The sequence below is a fragment of the Cyphomyrmex costatus genome, unplaced genomic scaffold (genome assembly GCF_001594065.2).
Source record: "Cyphomyrmex costatus isolate MS0001 unplaced genomic scaffold, Ccosl1.0 scaffold538, whole genome shotgun sequence".
Classification (NCBI taxonomy): Eukaryota; Metazoa; Arthropoda; class Insecta; order Hymenoptera; family Formicidae; genus Cyphomyrmex; species Cyphomyrmex costatus.
Window position 1 is genome coordinate 196,724 of NW_017279598.1, and position 18,109 is coordinate 214,832.

The 18,109-nt window shown below is 36.5% G+C and overlaps 1 protein-coding gene across 1 annotated transcript in view; it reads right to left on the reverse strand.

The window, feature by feature from the left end:
• Positions 1 to 1,096: 1,096 nt before the first annotated feature.
• LOC108778983 (kinesin-like protein CG14535) overlaps positions 1,097 to 18,109 on the reverse strand; it is a 136,058-nt gene continuing 119,045 nt past the window's right edge. The window contains exons 6-12 of the mRNA XM_018546312.1: positions 8,563 to 8,775; positions 6,675 to 8,318; positions 5,290 to 5,538; positions 4,029 to 4,484; positions 3,093 to 3,371; positions 1,997 to 2,263; positions 1,097 to 1,559 (exon numbers count right to left, since the gene is read on the reverse strand). Of these exons, the coding sequence (XP_018401814.1) occupies positions 1,387 to 1,559; positions 1,997 to 2,263; positions 3,093 to 3,371; positions 4,029 to 4,484; positions 5,290 to 5,538; positions 6,675 to 8,318; positions 8,563 to 8,775 (3,281 nt within the window). The 3' untranslated portion in view covers positions 1,097 to 1,386. The remainder of the gene's footprint in view (positions 1,560 to 1,996; positions 2,264 to 3,092; positions 3,372 to 4,028; positions 4,485 to 5,289; positions 5,539 to 6,674; positions 8,319 to 8,562; positions 8,776 to 18,109) is intronic.

Genomic DNA, 18,109 nt, shown 5'->3' on the forward strand with positions numbered 1-18,109 from the left:
CTCTCTCTCTCTCTCTCTCTCCTGCTCGCTTCTCTCTTTTTCTCATATATTTTCTGTTGTATCTTTCTAAGTGAGTTACAGAACCCTACGAAGTGCAGTAACTGCTGATAACGATTAAAGCTACGATAATACCATGAATTAACGTGCGTGCATTAGATACATTACGTACGGCGCGTTTCGTTTACCGATTGTTTGTTATTTCGTATAAAAGATCCCTTTTTTGCACTTTTTTGGCAGTGCGTTGTTTTTATTTGGCTTTTTTTCAAAACCGAAGCTCGATATTTCCATGAACAAATTTGCGTCTATTTCTAATACCTTCATATCCGTCATTGCGAGTGATTTTCATTGGCAACTCAGATTAACCAACGCCATTTAACAATCTCTTCTTCCTCTCGGAATTATAGTCCTAATGATAATATACAAAATTTAATTAATCATGATTACTGTCCAAATTATGGCCAATCTCAATTATCGATATGTGTAATCGAGACTGCTCGGATAACCATATATAATTTACAATCGTTCATGATCGGCTTCATCGATTTCTACTCGACTGTCTTTTAGTCCGTGGTCGATTTTTATTATCAACCGATATGATTATGAATATCAACGCGAGTCATATTGTTTCTAGATTGAGATGAATATTTCTAGTCTACCACGACAATAGAAGTTTATGCATAGAGCATCTTTATCCGTTTATTCTATTTGTCGCTGTTCCCGATAAATATATGTGGTTCGGCCGATTGGCCAACAGTCTTTAGAGGTCGGAAATATCTCTTTCTTATAATTTATTAATGGCATCAGATAAAAAATGGCAGCGAAAGTGTTTTAAATAACTTTGATGGATAATAGACGTAAGAACAAAGCACCAACTTTCCACGTTAAACCATTAATGCCGATATAACGGCGTAAACATCGCGTTCGAAACTGAGACTCGTTTCGCTATTGCAACAACCGCGAAAATTATCTAACATCTTTGTTCTGCATCCTGAGAAACATCGTTGAAACTGAAGTAACCGCGAAATCTCTAACACGAATACACTTTTCGTTATAACTCCATAATATAACTTTGATAAGACACGTGCGTGTGCGTGTACGTGTGCGATACTTCAGTAAAACTTTTACTTTAGAGCTCCCTCTTTATTTAAATCTTCCTAGTACCGTTTTAGACTTAACAATAGAGACGACGTACGATGACGATGACGATACCACAATATATCATTAACAACTATTGGACGGAGTCGAGCGACATCGACGTTATTATTTGCTAATTTTATTCCATCCTATTCGGCGACTTCGCTCGTCTCGTTTCAACGATTAAATTCGTAAGTGGATGGGCGGGATTGGTGATCAACACGCGGTCATGCGTGCTGATCTGAGTCTACGTTAGGTGGTCTTAATCTCGGTTGATGTCGATTGTTGAGGGCAGGAATCGAAGCAAGTGACCAGAAGAACGTGACTCTTACAGGCCTCTACCCTCTTTTGCAAAATACATGTTTCAGCCGTTAGAGCCTCCAAAAACGACGGATCCCGCCAGTCCATACTGTCCTCCACGTACACTATGTTTTGAAACAAAGAATGAAATATATGTGATTGCATTTAAATTCATTTTGTGTCGCAGTAATCAATATTTACTTTAACTTCATAAGTTTACTTTGATTTTCTATTTTAACTTATGATTATTTCTATAATTGTAAGGTTTGATTATAACATCTGACTTTGAAAAATTTTGTACATAAACGTATATAAAACGTTATTTGAATCGTGTTTAATCCAATCGAATTTATTTAAACACATGAAAAATGTTACATATATAGTATAATATTAATGAAACCAATTATACACATTGTGACTCGTTTATTTGTATAAATATTGCAATATAAATTATAAAAGCAGATTATTTCGGAGCAGTTAGTATATATTGCAATGCAATAAAATTTAAAATGACAATAAGAAAATTTTCTTTCGAATCTTCTATATGATGAAGAATACTCACGATCGTAGTCCCAACGGATATCTGGTACCATAAGTCGCCTTTTGGCATCGCGTAGTTCCAGCCTAAGAAGGCGCTGGCGCAGGCGCAGGTTGTGTATCCTGGATATCGTTCCACGTGGATTCGAGCGCACCCGTGCGCGCCTGTCCAGGAGGTCTACGTCCTCGCCTGTATAAGCGAGAATCGCCGATGCCGCGGGCGGCCCCAGTTGAGCCCGGCAGTGGGCCCGCGACCGCCGAGGCCCGCACCCTGCCGCCCGCTGTTCCACCGCTGAAACACCCGCACAACGTCGAAGTTAGAACCCCCAGCGCGCCACCTGAGGAGAATCATCGTACGGCAGGATTGTTTTAGAGGATTTGTGTTATTCTTTTTTAGGGAGATGAAGGCTTGCGACAATACTTTTGTCCTTTGTGTATATGAGAAGAATTCAGGTATATTTTAAAAAATATACACTGCAAAAAATAAAATAAAACAAAGGAGTTTGCGTCAGATTACAGCAAAATAATAATCGATAGAGCGAGTTCCAAGGTTTCCATACAAAGCGCGTAGTTAGAGTAATCGATGACCGCGCTTATATGTATGTATAAGGAAGTGGATTTTCTGTCGGATTTTTGTCTTAACTTCATTTTAGAAAAGTAAATAAATTTATTTTCGAATATGTAGGTATTGCAAAAATAATAGGATGCTCAAATTAATTGATAAAATATCAAAACTGTTTTCAATATTGTTCTTTGCTTAAATGTTCTACATATAATATTTAATTTTGATATATAATTTATATAATATATAATTATATATATTATTGTTAGTTAGTGTTTTCTGGAATATTTTGGCATGTCATGTTCTGGATCATGTTTCGATTTCGAAAGAACCATGTATCCGTACATCTATTTATTTATCGCGATCAATCGCGAGAAGAAATTAAAAGGAAAGATACATTTTCAAACGCGATCGAACGATCGATCGAAGCAGCCGAATTCTCTCGAGTCCGATCCAATCAACAGATGGCTTCATCTGTATTATTGTTCATGTAGTAATCATGTCATGATGTCAATAGTATCTTCTTTTCGAAATGAACATTCGGAAGATACTTATCAATTACCTTGATGTTCCTGTAACGTGCCAGTCAGTCGGGATGAGTCGCTGGCAATGCTGCTCGTTTCGCTGTCCCTAACGATACTGTCGTAACCGGAGCTCTCGGCACGGTGTCTAGACAGCGTGGCCGGTGACAGCTTAGCTGCCCGTGGCGTTGTGTCCGCGCCGGAATCGGAGCCCTCCTTGTTTAGTCCGAACGAGGAACCGAGACTAAGGATTTTGCGTTGCATTCGTCCGGAAGACGGCGCCGAAGACGGCATTGTTAATTGCAAGGGTGTACCGCCTGAAATACAAAGTATATACAATAAATTGTATTGCAGTTTAATGTATTTAATATCACAGAAATACAAAGACGTTTATATTGATTAATTTTAAAGTGGAGATTTATTAAAGTTCGTCATTTTTGTATACAAAAAAATTAACATTTTTTTTTCTAACATTTATACTGTATTTATATATTGTTTCCTTAATTAAAAAATGACAACGAAAAAAATTAAGTTTTCCAGAAAAGGGGGAAAATTATTTTTCAACTTGAATTACTGATTAATATTGGCAAAAATAATATGATTGAATGTTATCTTTGTCATTTTTGTCCACAATACTTAAAAACCCGACTCTTTTGAGTAGTAACGATTTTGATGAATTTTAAAATAAAGAACAATCTTTATATAACACATTTTAATAATTTTTTATGATTTTAAGTTAGTGATCTCTTTTGATAATTGATAGGATAATATTCCAAAAACACAATAGTGTTTTGCTCGATACTAAGAGAACGCGCACAGATATTAGAACTTATTCACAGTAATAACTTAAAAATCACGTTTTTTAAATTCTATCACTTTTAAAGTAAGAGAGCGATATATCCAATTAAATTGTAAATATCTATAAAAGATGTAAAAGCATTTTAAAAATATCATAAAATATCTTGGATTGGTACCTTGAATTTTCACATCTTCCTCTATATCGGACTTCCCCGTAACCGTTCTCTCGGATCTCTCGGCAGCCGTAAACAACTTTTTTGCCTCGATGTATTCCTCCTCGGGGTCTGAACCGGATGCTCCGTTCCCAGGTATCCTTTCGATCTCCTCCTTTAGATTAGGATTCGACGCACCGTCCGGATGCCTCAAACTGGAAATATTGCAGTCCCCTAGCTTACCGCAGTATCTTCTGGGACTGGCAAGATGAGCAACGCTACTGGGGTACCAGTAAGAGGCTGTAGCGGGCCTAGACATGCTTTGACGACAATTATCGCAGATCTTCTCCTGATCAGGCTTGCCTGCTATATACGCGGGTTCGCTGTATATGCTGCCGTGATTGCTCGCGTTGTCGTTGAATAAGACATCCGAAAGGGATAAAGACTGACAGCGAGACGGCGGACGGAAGACAGTCGCTGCTGGAATTTGTCCTGCGTTAATGTTATACTGCATGTAGACCGCAGATAGCTGGCTCTAGTGCCTTGATTAAAATTAATTACTCTTACAAAATCGATTTTCCGTCCCCAACTGGTAAATCGTGAGTTTAAATTTACTCGAGATATTGCAACTTGGTTGTATTTCGGATTTTCTAAATTTATTTTGTCAATCATTAATAAAACTATAGTGAACAAAAGCACTATTGTTCGATTGTCGCATTTTTGTTGTATTTTTTGGGTTTCCTGTATGTATACCTATTTTATCATTTATCAAGATAGAATGAAAAATAGAATGGAAAAAGCATTATTGTTTGAGGGAAATTTAAAACTGTGAAAAATCTGAAAGCTGTTTTTAACATATTGTTCAATACAACGCACATCTGTGACGGATTACAGAACACACGAGAAATCCTGTATGAAAAAGACGATTTTGTTGAAGTATCTAAAAATTTGACTAGATATAGAGATTTGGAAATAATTTTATTGGATCATCCAAATAATTATATAGACCATGCAAATTGGTTGCTAGAATTTCAAGACTCTTTCAGCATTGCCCATCGTATTTGAGATTGCTACGTAATTATTTAGATGATCCAACTAATTTTTTTCATATCTATATCTAAAAGTAAATTTTTAGATACTTTAGCAAAATTGTTTTCTGTGTGACGTATGAATAGACAGGCAAGATCTTTACAAAGATTTGACATTATGTTAACAGAAAATGGTATTTTTCCGTCTTTCTTTTTGCTCTTACGCGACTGACCAGGCACTCAATCGCAAAACTTACATGGAGCGTCTCGCACGTTGACGGTAGAGGAGTTTTCTCTCTGATAAGTCACGGAGTTGGAAACGTTGGCGAGCGCGAGTTTGCTTTGGTAGAGCTCGTGAAGGCGGGCCAACTGATCAAACTTGTGCCTGGTCTCTTGCTCGAGGAAGTCTTCGTGGTCGAAATACGGTCTGGGTAGAACACCCGTGCCAACAGGCGGTGGATAATGCGGTCTGTATCTTTCCGTGTCCGACATCACCGACATAGAGTCTAGAAATAATTTTTCTGTCTCACACCTTCCGCTCGTGTAGGTTCATATTTTGCCGCGCAAGAAGCCGCCGGATAAGAACGATGGAGGAAAACGATACTAGGCAGCTGTCCACTTTGGTTCGAAGAACAAACAGAGCAACGTGTAATTACATCGGGGTTTCTCTCTTCGAGGGAAGTGAATTATTGTTTTCTACCACATGGCCTATTACGTACTTCTAGTCGAAAAGTCAATTTCGCGATGATGTGGAGAATAGTTTTCATAGAAGTTCGTTCAAGTGCTCGCCACAGAAGCAATCGTAAGGGGACGAAAGTTAAAGTAGTTGTACGCGAAAGAAAAACATTTGCAAAAGTTATTTTTGTGACTTTTAAAATTACCTATAACTTATAATTACGATCAATCTATTTTATCTTTGGAAATTAAAAATATGCAACAAATGTTTATTCTATATTATAATCAATATTTAAATATAATGCTATTTAAAACTGACTTTTTGAAAAAAGTATTATTACATGTGTAAACTACCTATTAAGCATCGTTAATTGAGAGGAAAAATTCTTTAAGATGACTTTTTAAAGACCTTATAAATCTTTTAAAAATGAAATAAAATTATCGTTCTGTAAGATGTTTTTTAAAAGAACTCTTTATAAATACAATTATTTAGTAAAAGCAATTATGCATCGCCGCTGAATAGACACTACGGTGTTTTGTTTTTTATAAGTAAAAATCATATATGTAGAATAAAAGATACAGCATCATGCAATTTTTTTGTTCTAATGGATTTTTGAAGCTTGTCTTCAAAATAGAGCTCTACAATCAAAGTAAATAAAATGTATTTTGAGTACAATTTCATTTAATTTTGTGTAAAAATTAAACGGAAAATATACAGATTTAGAGATCTGTATATTCATACATAACTTTTACTTTTAACGTAAATATTTTTTTTATATCTAGAAGTCAGATTAAAAAATTTTTTTAGATATCATATAATTATATCTTTTTTTCTCTAAAAATCACGTATTGGACAATTTATTGATGTCATTATTACTTTAAGACATTGTAGGACATCCTATACCCAAAAACAAATTCTTGAAAGATTCTTTCTGATAACATTGCTTATTGGAAAATATTTACTCACCTGTGAAAGTTGATACCACGGTGAGATTCTCTTGGCTAAGAATCCTCAAAGGATGTTCTTCCTGATCGCTTTCGGGTAACGGATTCTCACCCATGCAGAGCGCAATGTCCTCCTCAGTCACTTGTAAACACGAGTCTTGCATAGGTACTGGTTCTAAGTCCTCCACCTCAACGATCTCCAAAATTTCGTCCTCAGAGGATAACGAGTGTCTGGAGGGTAGAACAATGTCCTTGTGTGACAGATTTAGACTTTCCATAGACACCTCTCGACTGACTCCGTTGCTAAGTGGTTCAATCAGTGGCAGCGGAGGAGGTACGACAATTTCTTCATCGTCATCTTCATCATCCGGTAGATCAAGTTTCCCTTTCTCGATGCTATCGTCCATCACAGGACTTGCCGTCAGATCTAATCCTGAATCTGTGTTAGACTTGACATTAAGTAGATTCAGCTTGGCACTCAGCTTCTCAGTTATGTCCTCAATCTCGTTCGCTTTCAAACTGTCACTCTCCGCGGTGGATAACGATGTGTCGTCGTCATCCGCGCCACCGCAAGTTTTAAATTGGGTCAGCTCCTTGAACTGACCGGATGACTGACCGGAAGACATCTTTGAGGACTCGAGCCGTGGCGTGGCGTGTTTTGCTCGTTGTATTTGGGACGATTGATTTTCTACCCATTTTCTGATCATGCTCTTCTTGTGACTGTCCATGAAACCATAGCCGGAGGAGTGCTGATGCGTGTGCAGTTGCAACGCCGGCGCGCCAGTCAATTGCATTGGTCCATCGATCCATGTTTCTCGTTTGTGATGAGAATCCTTCAGCAAATGTCTCGCCTCCGCGACTTTCGATTTCGAGATCCTCGGTCCATCTATCCACTGTTCATCGGATCCACCACTTGGTGCTACTACTGGTATTTTACTACCAGGTGAATCGTTGGCCTTTGATGCCGAAGCATTTTTCGACGAGGAATTTTTCCTGGCCGGACTTGCCTTCGGCGTTATACTATGCGCCGGTGAAGTTTGCTTCGATGCAGTTTGTGTTAAAGTCTTCACCGTCTTCGAAGACTTATGTGCTGGACTACGCTCCTCTGGAATCTTGTTCGGTCTTTCGGCGGCGGAACCTCGAAGCACTCTGCCCATTGCACAACGATTGTCACCCGAATTCAAGCTGGGTATATAAACAGGTGGATGTTCACCGTCAGTGGCGTCGTCAGCGCTCGGCCCAACGTAGATTACAGTGTCGGCCGACAAATCGCTTGAACTCGGATCGCATTCGCTGTTTTGCCGAGCTGCTTCTTCACCGGAGCTGCCGCCGCTTCCAGTTCCCTGCGTATTGCTGCCGACGAACTTGATTTTTCGACGTCGCATCCGATGGATCCTCGATGCCAGTTGAACAGTGGTTAATGTCTCGGTGTAGTGCTGGGCGTTGGGTGACACGTGAGCTATCATAGCCGCATGACAAGTCAAAGAGCCGAGGCACTCTTTTAGCAATTGAGTCAGCTTATGTTCCTTGTATGGTAAGTGCTTCTGGCCGTTGAAGATCGCAAGCAGAATGTTGCCTAGACCGGAGAGGGGAATTCCGCCTGAGGATTTTCCGCGATCCGAGTTTCCCAGATCCATCAAGTGCAACCGGCTTCTACCACCGGCAACTGCACAGTCGAGAAACAGCGTTTATTTTGAATATCGTCGTGTAAAGCGAGAGGAACGCGAGAAAATAACGACGCGAATATCATGTATACTTGAACTCCGAAATAGCGAAGGGAAATGCATGTAATCAGCGTTTGAGATACTATAGAGTAGTACAGAGTAGTAGAGAGTAATCTCTTTTCCACGGTATACGTTTCCGCCTTCGGATGGAAAGCGGAATAGCGATTTCGAGATAGAATTATTTACCTCCGCCCTTGCCGGCAACGCTGTACTGGTACACGTGTAGTGTGTAGAGCATATGTGCGTCGCCATCCTCTCGTTGACGGCCGGCGACCGCTGCGTCGAGGTAGAATGCCGCGCGTTCCGCCGTTGGCGCGCGGAGCTCGCTGTGCTGCTGCAATTGAAGGGTACCGAACAACGGATCGTCTCTGAGGTACACGGCCGGCGATTGTTCCGAGTCTGGGAATAAAAGGACCGCCGGTGTTACATAACGTTTATCTGGCATTTTCATATCTCGTATAATATAACATGTATCGTTGAGAAGATACGGTACAGGTTTCTCAGGGAATTCCTTTACGTAATAATATCTTGCATCTCTGTCGCAGATGTAATTTATTTTCGCATTGTTGTTGTGTATCGAAAATTCTTCAAGTTAATGCGATAAAATTTTCAATATTTTATTACGATTTACTTATAACATTGTTAAAAATTTTATTTTATTTTTTCTCAATTTACTTTTTTATATAGAATCGTCCTTTCCCGATTGTATCACGATTCACAAACATCTTGTATACGCACCTATTGTGCGTTCGTCTCCATTTTGTCTTTTTATAGTAATAAGACACGAGAGTAGTTATCTATAATATTTTAAATACAAAGGAATGATAAAAGCCAAGTTTTCTACTGCTTCAAACAGATACATTTCGTGCACGTACTGTCCTAAGTTCACATAAACTTCCTAACACATTCTCCGTTTATTTGATTTCATTATTTTATGGAAAAATAATATCCACAAAGGGTACGACGACACTAGGATCGAGATGCAGGTGCGCACTACTCGGAGCTGTAAATCGGTCGAAGCGGGACTCGAGGTATCCACGGGATGCCTCGTCCTGAATTACGATGTCGATAAAACGTTGGAAGATACGTCGCAGAAGATACCTACGTTTCGCTATCGTACTTTATCACGCGTTCTGTATACACATTGAAGACGGTGGCTAGGCGGGACTATGTAAAAATAATCAACGTAATGCGAAACGTAACTGTAAATAGTGATCAACGTAAAAGGGCAATTACAAGGTGGATGAGATACGAGTCCGTGGATCAGATGGTTGAGTCAAACAAAGCAATCTTCGTATTGTTGCTTCGTCGTGCGAATAAAACAGTCTGGTCGTAAAATAGTGAACGAGGAAAGGCAATTGAGAGGACAGTTACATGGACAAAGGATTCTAAGGAGATATCGAAGAAAACACCGCTGTTAGTTATTTGAACATAAAGATTAATGTCGCGATTGCGTGCCGTTGCAAAATAATAAAATTATATTTAAATAAATATAATATAAGGAAATCATAAGCGAGTGTCGTGGATTGTTCCTTACATCCACAGGAACTGTTTTACTGAAGTATTAAGAATTTAACTAGAAATATAGATCTAAAAATTATTTTGTTGATCAAAATAATGATGTAAAGACGCTTAAGCTGATCGCTAGAATATTAAAATTATTTGCAATATTACTCATTATGATTGATTGTTCTAAATAATAATTTTGATATCAACAAAATTAATTTTAGATCTATATCTGAAAGCTATATTTAAAAAAAATACTTTAACAAAATCATTCTTTCCATATACTCGTACACATAGAAAATATAGAACTGTTTATTTCTCTTATTTGTAGTTTGTCAATTGGATGTGTCAAGATATTTTAGATAGATAGAAACATGTAATAATGATTGTGTATAAAACTAAAATAAACGCATAGTAAATATCTAGAATCGATATTTATGCGCACAAAAATTCGTTCGTTGTCTAGGAAAGATGTCTCAAACCGTAAAATATGAAACAAAGAAAAGAAAGAGGCAGTCACAAATATGTCGCTCGTATCGTACGCTTTCACGTCGTTTTTCGTGTAGGAATATTTGAGACCTTCTGTCCCAACGTGCGAGGGTGGATTGAAAATGCAGACTAAGGATTTCTTCGCGCCATTGCACCGGAATTCGTAGCGATCTATAAGAATGCTAGTAAAAAGTTGCGATAGCGAATTCATGCGGATTTTTGATCAGGAAACGCCCGCACTCTATAAGATGGGAAGTCTCTTGGATGGAAAGTGAACGAAAACGCTATTACATTTTTACCGGGATTATTTTCTGGCAGAACAATATGAAAATTCCATTGTAACATTTAAATATTACACGGAATTTTCAATATGAAAATTTCAATATGAAAATTCCATGCAAATTTAAATAATACACAAAGATTTAAGTAACATCAAAATTCTCATATATAAGTGCGCGTTTCGTAGCTGCAAAGTTTACTTGAAAAATATCTGAAAGGAACGTAAATATTGTTAAAAGCATGATGTTTGACAATACGCTCCTTTCATGTTCGTGAGACGCAAGAGGTTCATAAAGGTGCTCGGACGGACGCAAAAATTTAATTCGAGTAATGCTTCTCGAGTGCCTACCTAACTTTATATCCGGAACCGGTGCACATTCGTCCGTTCGAAATTACTTCACCTCTGACAGTCGGTCTGTACTATCCTCTCGTGTATTTTTATGTGGTCGTCTCTTATGCACTCGGAAGCTACGACTGACACACTGGACGTCGTTTATACGGCATTTATACGATGTTTGGCTAACCCCACCCACGTTCGTAAATTGCCAATTAGCCTTTTACTGCCGAGGCGCGAGGTCTCCTACCACCAGCATAACATCGTAATGGGAGCAAAGGAACGATGTTAAAGGATAAGAACGGTGCGCGACGACGACGTACGCCGCAGTTTATTTCCGCCAGGCCGTCTGCGACTTTTTACATTTGATCCCGCCGGAAACCTTTTACCGTTCCTTTATACCGTACCGAGGAAATGGCCACGAGCATCGCACGAAGTCCCACCGAGCGAATTCCATGCGAGCTTCCGTCAAGTTATCGACCGATTGATTTCGACTATTTCCGATCATATTAGACGAAAGATACAGCTTGAACTAGTTGCTTCTTCGAGCAGTTAAGCGTACGATGAGGAAACAAGGAGCGCGCGCGAAAGCAGGAAGCGGGAGTATCCTCTAGACTTACCGGAGCCCCCTTGATTTCCGTAATTTGCGAAGTCCCGAGGAACCAACTTAACCGTAGTAGATGCTCGATAATGAAATTCGACGAGGCGTATCTGACGAAAGCGTAAGCGAAGGGGAAGGAGAGAGGAGCGACATCGGAATATTCGCGTAGATCGACGATAGTGCGTGCCTTGTGTTGTAGAAATTTAGATAATTCCACGGATCCCGTATACCAAAAGCCCTTAATAATAGAGGCGCGAAAGTGAGTGATAGCGCTAGACTTCGCGGGACTTCGTAAGAATCCGGATTAAGGGAGGTATTAATATTTATGAGGCGCGTGAAGTAGCCCGAATAAATTCGCGGTTTTGCTGGCGGATATTAAGTCGTTGTGGTAAAGAATGGAAGAAAGTTGATAATTGTTAAAGTGGTAAGCACATTACTTTATTGCGTTCAATGGTTATGTGATAGAAGTTTAATAATGGGAATGAAATGTCCTATACGATAAATATACCTATTGTTAGTTTGACATGGGAAATTTTTTTAACTCTCAATTTATTATTTATATAACTATACATACGCAACAGTTTTTTTTTATACAATAATATCAATTTCCTAGCTCGAAATTGCCAAGTAAAATAATAAGAAATTAGGTTGGAACTAACCCAATAATTATGTATTTATATATTATAGAATAGGAAGGTCAAGAAATATAACTAATTTATTATCATCAAAATCATCCTAAATTATAATGATAAAAAACGAATTTAAAAAAGTAAAATACATAAAAACAGTAACAGTGTTGGAAGGTATCAGAAATACAATATAAAAATAATTTATGAAAGTTGTAAGGTAGAAAGTTAAAAATTAATTAATTTTAACTTACTTTAGTTACATCTTAGACCCTTAACCTTTCAACTTAGTTACATTTTATCGGCTTTAACTTTTAATTTGACTTTTTTGAAGTCAACTCTTAGATACAAGGGGGGATACGAGGAGATATAATTTAGTAACTTTATATTGTATATAATCGTTAGTCGTAAACAAAAATAATCAGTGATTTTTTAAATAAATAAGCTGTGAAAAAGAAAAAGTATGAAAAATTTTATAAAATGGTCAAATTTTTTCTTTTGTTTTTCTTTCGGATTAATCGCTGGACCAAATTTAACTTTTAACTTTTTAATTACTTTTTTTTATTAACTTAACTTCTAATTCAATTAATTTCATTATGGATTAACTTGTATCTTAAATAAGTTAAATTTTCAAAGCTGTTAATTATCCAATTCTGATTCGACATGTATACATTCTTTATATCTTTATTGAAGACAGATAAGGTGATAACGAAAGAAACTTTTTCAATAAAATATTATTATTCAATAATTTTAAATAAATAACAAGTATCTATATAAAAATAGAAAATATGTCAATAACAGATTTATAGAATGGCATTTTATTATTATACGATATTATACACAGCCATAATTTCATATAAATTTCCTGATTCTTTGACCGAGGGTCGACATAAACGACTCCGAAACAAAGCTTAAACTTCGTAAGTGAGAGGAGAAGGGGAAACATGATATCCCGAAATTCACGACAGGCTACACATCGAGGTAATAATAAGGCCGACAGGCCGGTCTAGCCAACGTTATACGGATATATGCGGCGCGTATATATACATCGCTCGTGTATAATAATTCACACAGACACGGAGCATAGAAGTACGGTATAGAAGCGGCACAGCAATATCCATAAAAGGGACCGGAGGATGTAATATTACCGGCATCTGTGTCCTGTGGTGCAGAAGTACCGCGAAGAAGGAAGCGACGACGAGTCCGCGACGTCGACAGTTACAACGTGAAGCTCGCAGCGGGGAAAACGAAGAACGAAATGTGACAAAGAAAAGTGATCTGCGAGGAGCACCTTCATCTTGGCACGGAGACGCGTAATGGATGCGGTTTCAGCTTAGAGCAATTGTTACGCCCGTTCGTAGCGTCGCGGGGGGTTCGAGAAAAGAAGCGCTTCCACCCTCTTTCTGAATAAATCGTTTTTCGACGCGTTTCGAATACAGTTTTCCAAGCCCGAATCCCTTCGATCGTAACAGTCCTCGTCGTCGCTGGGGCATAAGGGCAGTAAAGGAAATCTGTTTCGCCTTTCCGGACGGCCGGCTGCGCCTTGGTACGCGACTTGTTTTCCGAGTTTCGCAATATTTCCACGAGAAGTTTCTCGCCCCGAGCACGCATGACGTATCGTTATGAATCAGAGCCCTTCGGGACAGTTTTATTCGCTTGCATCATTAGTAAAGACGGTCGATATTACGTAGGGATATAGGTAGAAGTTATTGGATAATGTAAATCCTTTCGCTATAAAGCGTTAAAGCCCGCACAACACCGAGTTAGGTTATTAGAATGCATTTAATCGTGTTACAAGATTAACTTATAAAATTTTTTTTAAATTACTTTGAACCACGTGTTTCTTATAGATTTTTGGACACTGAAAACAATGCCGCAAGCTAAAAAATTCTAATACGTTAGATTTTCAAAGTAATTGGATTCAATATGTAAACAATTTTTTAGCAATATTTTAAATTTTTTATGTTACTTTGAAATTTTGTCATCAGAAGTCATGAATGTGTTGTTTATAAAATGCATTTTTTTTACTTCAAAATAGCTTATTTTTTAGCGATTTTATGAAAGATCGAAGATAGGAATTAAAATCACTTCATAACAATAATGACGCGCATACAGAGAGAGAGAGAGAGAGAGAGAGAGAAAATTATTTTATGAAAAAGAGATATGTAATTGCATATTACAAAATGTATAATTTTTAAAAACAACTATTATATGTATTTCCACTAATTTATTAGTCTCATTATTCTGTGTTCAAAAGTGTTAAAATACAAAAAAATATTGTTATCAAAATGTAACCTTAAAAAATTAATCCCTATGAACATATGATACTGCCAGAGTTCCATTCGAAATAGCTTCTATCTTCAATTCTTCATAACATGGCTGAAAGCAAGCTATTAAACTAAAAAGAATGTACTTTATAACGGACGAATAATACATATCATGATTTCTGATCAGAATTCCAAAATAACTTTAACTCTCTTTACAAAAAATATAAAATATTGTCAAAAATTTTTACGTATTAAACATTAATTATCTTGGAAATCTGACGTGCTAAAATTTGTTCAATTTTCAGCGTCCAAAAATATAAGAAACATGTAGTTCGATCCAAAGTAATTGAAAAAAAATTTGTAAATTAGTGTTATTCTTTTGTAAAAAAAATTATACTAAACTCTAAGGCTAATGACATTATTATTATCATGAAATCAGTATCGAGTTAGATGGTACATATAACTATCATATAAAAAATAATTTTTTTAAAAGTTACACTAAAGATACAAAGACAATGTCTTAATAAATTTATTAGTTATCACAAGTCAAAAAATTTAGTTAGATTATTAGAATACATGTGAAAATATAAGTCATATCATAAGATTACTAAAATTATAAAAAATTAAGCATGATAAAATAATTTCTTAAAAAGGCTATATTAAATACACTATTATTTTGTTTTAAATGCCTCTTTGAAATATAAATTAATTACAAATTAACATAAAATTTAAACTGGAAATAGAATTTTGCGTGAAGCCTTTTCTAGAACAACGTATTTTGTCCTTTACGGTTTAATAACGTCTTATAAGTTTCAGACGGTTTAATATCCTGAAACAATTTCATTTCATGAACTCTCTAGAAAGACATCACATACGGTCATTGACGCGAGTTCCTCAAGGTTTCCCCTCAACGACACGGAAAATAGAATTTGTGTTTTGTATTATATAATGTGGCTCCGGGGAAATTAATTAATGTTTATAATAATTTTAATTTAAAGTATTAAAATATTAAATTATTTTAATTTTAATTTAATTGCAGTTCATCATATTGCTTACAAAGTAATTCACGATATATGTAACATCTGTCATGCGACAATATATAAAATACATAGATAACAGATCAGGTAGGAATACATAACGTTGTCTAGTACCTAATATTCGACAGATGATAACTTGAAGAGTATGTTTCACGTTAAAATATCATACATCACTCAAAGTATTCTTATTTCTTCGTTCACTTCACTACGTAAGAGTGCATTATAGAGACACGCCACGGCCGTCTTTTCCGAAAGTGTCAAGATTGATATATCGACTGCATGGAAACCTTCTTGTGCTTGAGCTGAATAAGGCAATGCTTGATTCGCAGGCCACCGAGTATGTTCACGTTATAGGTCAATATCGTCTTTTGGCGACGAATAAGAGAAGGCAAAGGAAGAGCAGAAGAAAATTAACGAACCTCCTGATATTAAAATAGGGGTTGGTGTTCATTCGGAGTGGCGAAGGACTACATTTGCCGAAATAAGTGTTTTACTACTAAACCTTTTCCGGGCACACAAGGTAGACAAATGGCGCGGATATGAGAGCGACGTGAAAGGAATGACGAAAGTTCAATGGTGTCGTAATTTTGCTATGAGTAAAAGAGACCAGAATTAATAGGCAAATTATCGCGGCTTGTCATCGAAATCAGATGACGTGTAAGGAATTCCGAAGAAACACTTCTTCGGAGAGACATGATTGGTCCTTTTATGAAAACGTATTTTTCATTTTCGTAAAAGAGCTTTTACTGTAATGCACATGGGGAAGTGTTCGTTTAGTCGCTAACTTTTTTTTTTGCCGACGGGAAGTCTCGTCGAGGAAACTTTCAATGTAAACTACACTTTTAATTTAATGCACCGCCGTGAATTTATCGCTTCTTCCTTTGAAAAATCAACAGCATAATTTCAAGCTTGCTCTATTTATTCGTCATATTCACAGTTGGATATTTTGTTCAAGGTTTATTTATTTTTTACTTTCGTTTTTATATTTTGTTTCTATTTTTCTGAGACCATCTGCATTACATGTGCGTATTGCACGGTTCAATTTGTTTAAATTATTATACAATCTTAATTTTTTTACAAACTGTACATTTATATCATTATCTTGGCATGTTTAACAATTTCCAAAAACGTAAGTATCTTTCTCCGTCGTGAGATAATTCACTGTAGGCGTTCTCATAACTTTCACGAGGGGATAGGCTGCCGGATCTATTTCGCAGTGAGCAATTAAAGAAAACCATCGTCTTATGTACCGGGTGGCTTCCAAGTGAATGGTGCTGGGCAATGGACCGTGGTCGACTTCTCCATGGGGAAGGAAAACTTACGACCATTTTGGGAATGACACGCCTTCCTGCTCTACCACTCGGCACTTTAACGGCGCCCACCTTTTGTGACTCAAGTGCATGGCAAACCGCCAGTTGCAATTGCGATGATATTAAATTTATCATTGATAGAATTGTAACTTTGGGATGCAATCAAATTGATGATTAAAAAACTCAGTTTGAAAACAATAAAACATTAACAAATTAAGTAATAATTAGAGGCTCAGAAGAATAAATCATAAATTATCAAAAATGTCAATATGAGCCGACATTGGATGACAATGTGTATGATAATATTTCTTTATTGCAATTAAGTATAATTAAGTATTAATGCAATTAAGAAATATTATCATACACATTGTCATCCAGTGTCGGCTCGTATTGGCATTTTTGATTATTTATAATAAAACATTAGTTATTACGAATTTTAAATTACTATTTAATTACATCTAACACGTGTAATATGAATAATTTCATAGTATGTATTTTTTTATCTCACTATAGATCATTTATAAATTATTATATGTATTATTATATATATTAAAAAAAGATTTCTAAGGCTATAAATATTTTTAGCAACGGCACAATAAAAAAAATTAATTTTCATATTCACCGAATAATTTAATATAAAATTAATTAGAAGGTAATTCCGATTAGTATAAAATAGACAAAATAAATGTGTGAAATTATAATTATATTTATACCGATTTATGACATATCGCCCTGCTATGATGTATCGTGATTGCTATTCATAGCTTTAGAAATCGTTTGATCGAAATCCAGGAAACAAGGGACGTGTGGCAACGATGATAGTTATCGAGCTGCTATATACTTTCTGTGCTATCGAGTCGATGTGGTATCGCGGTTATTGGTATTGTGAGTATTTCTATCGACGATGGTTAGCAACCAAATTGAGTATTAACAAACAATTCATGTAATCGTCTACGGAACGATAGTCGGCTTAGTGGTGAATAGTCTAAACCACGGTTTTCAGACTATCTCCCTAGCATTGCCAAAAACATAATATTTTCTTCTGCAATATAAAGAGTTTTTAAATTAAGATTGTTACAGTGAAAAACATAACATTTTCTGCAATATCATATAAAGAGTTTTTAATTTAAGATTGTTAGTAAAAATTGTAATTTCTCTCTTTCTCTCTCTCTCTCTCTCTCTCTCTCTCTCTCTCTCTCACTATTAAAATATTATATCATAATTAAATCTTTAAAATAAATGTAGAGAAAATTATTAAATTAATCGAAAGATTTTTATGTCTTT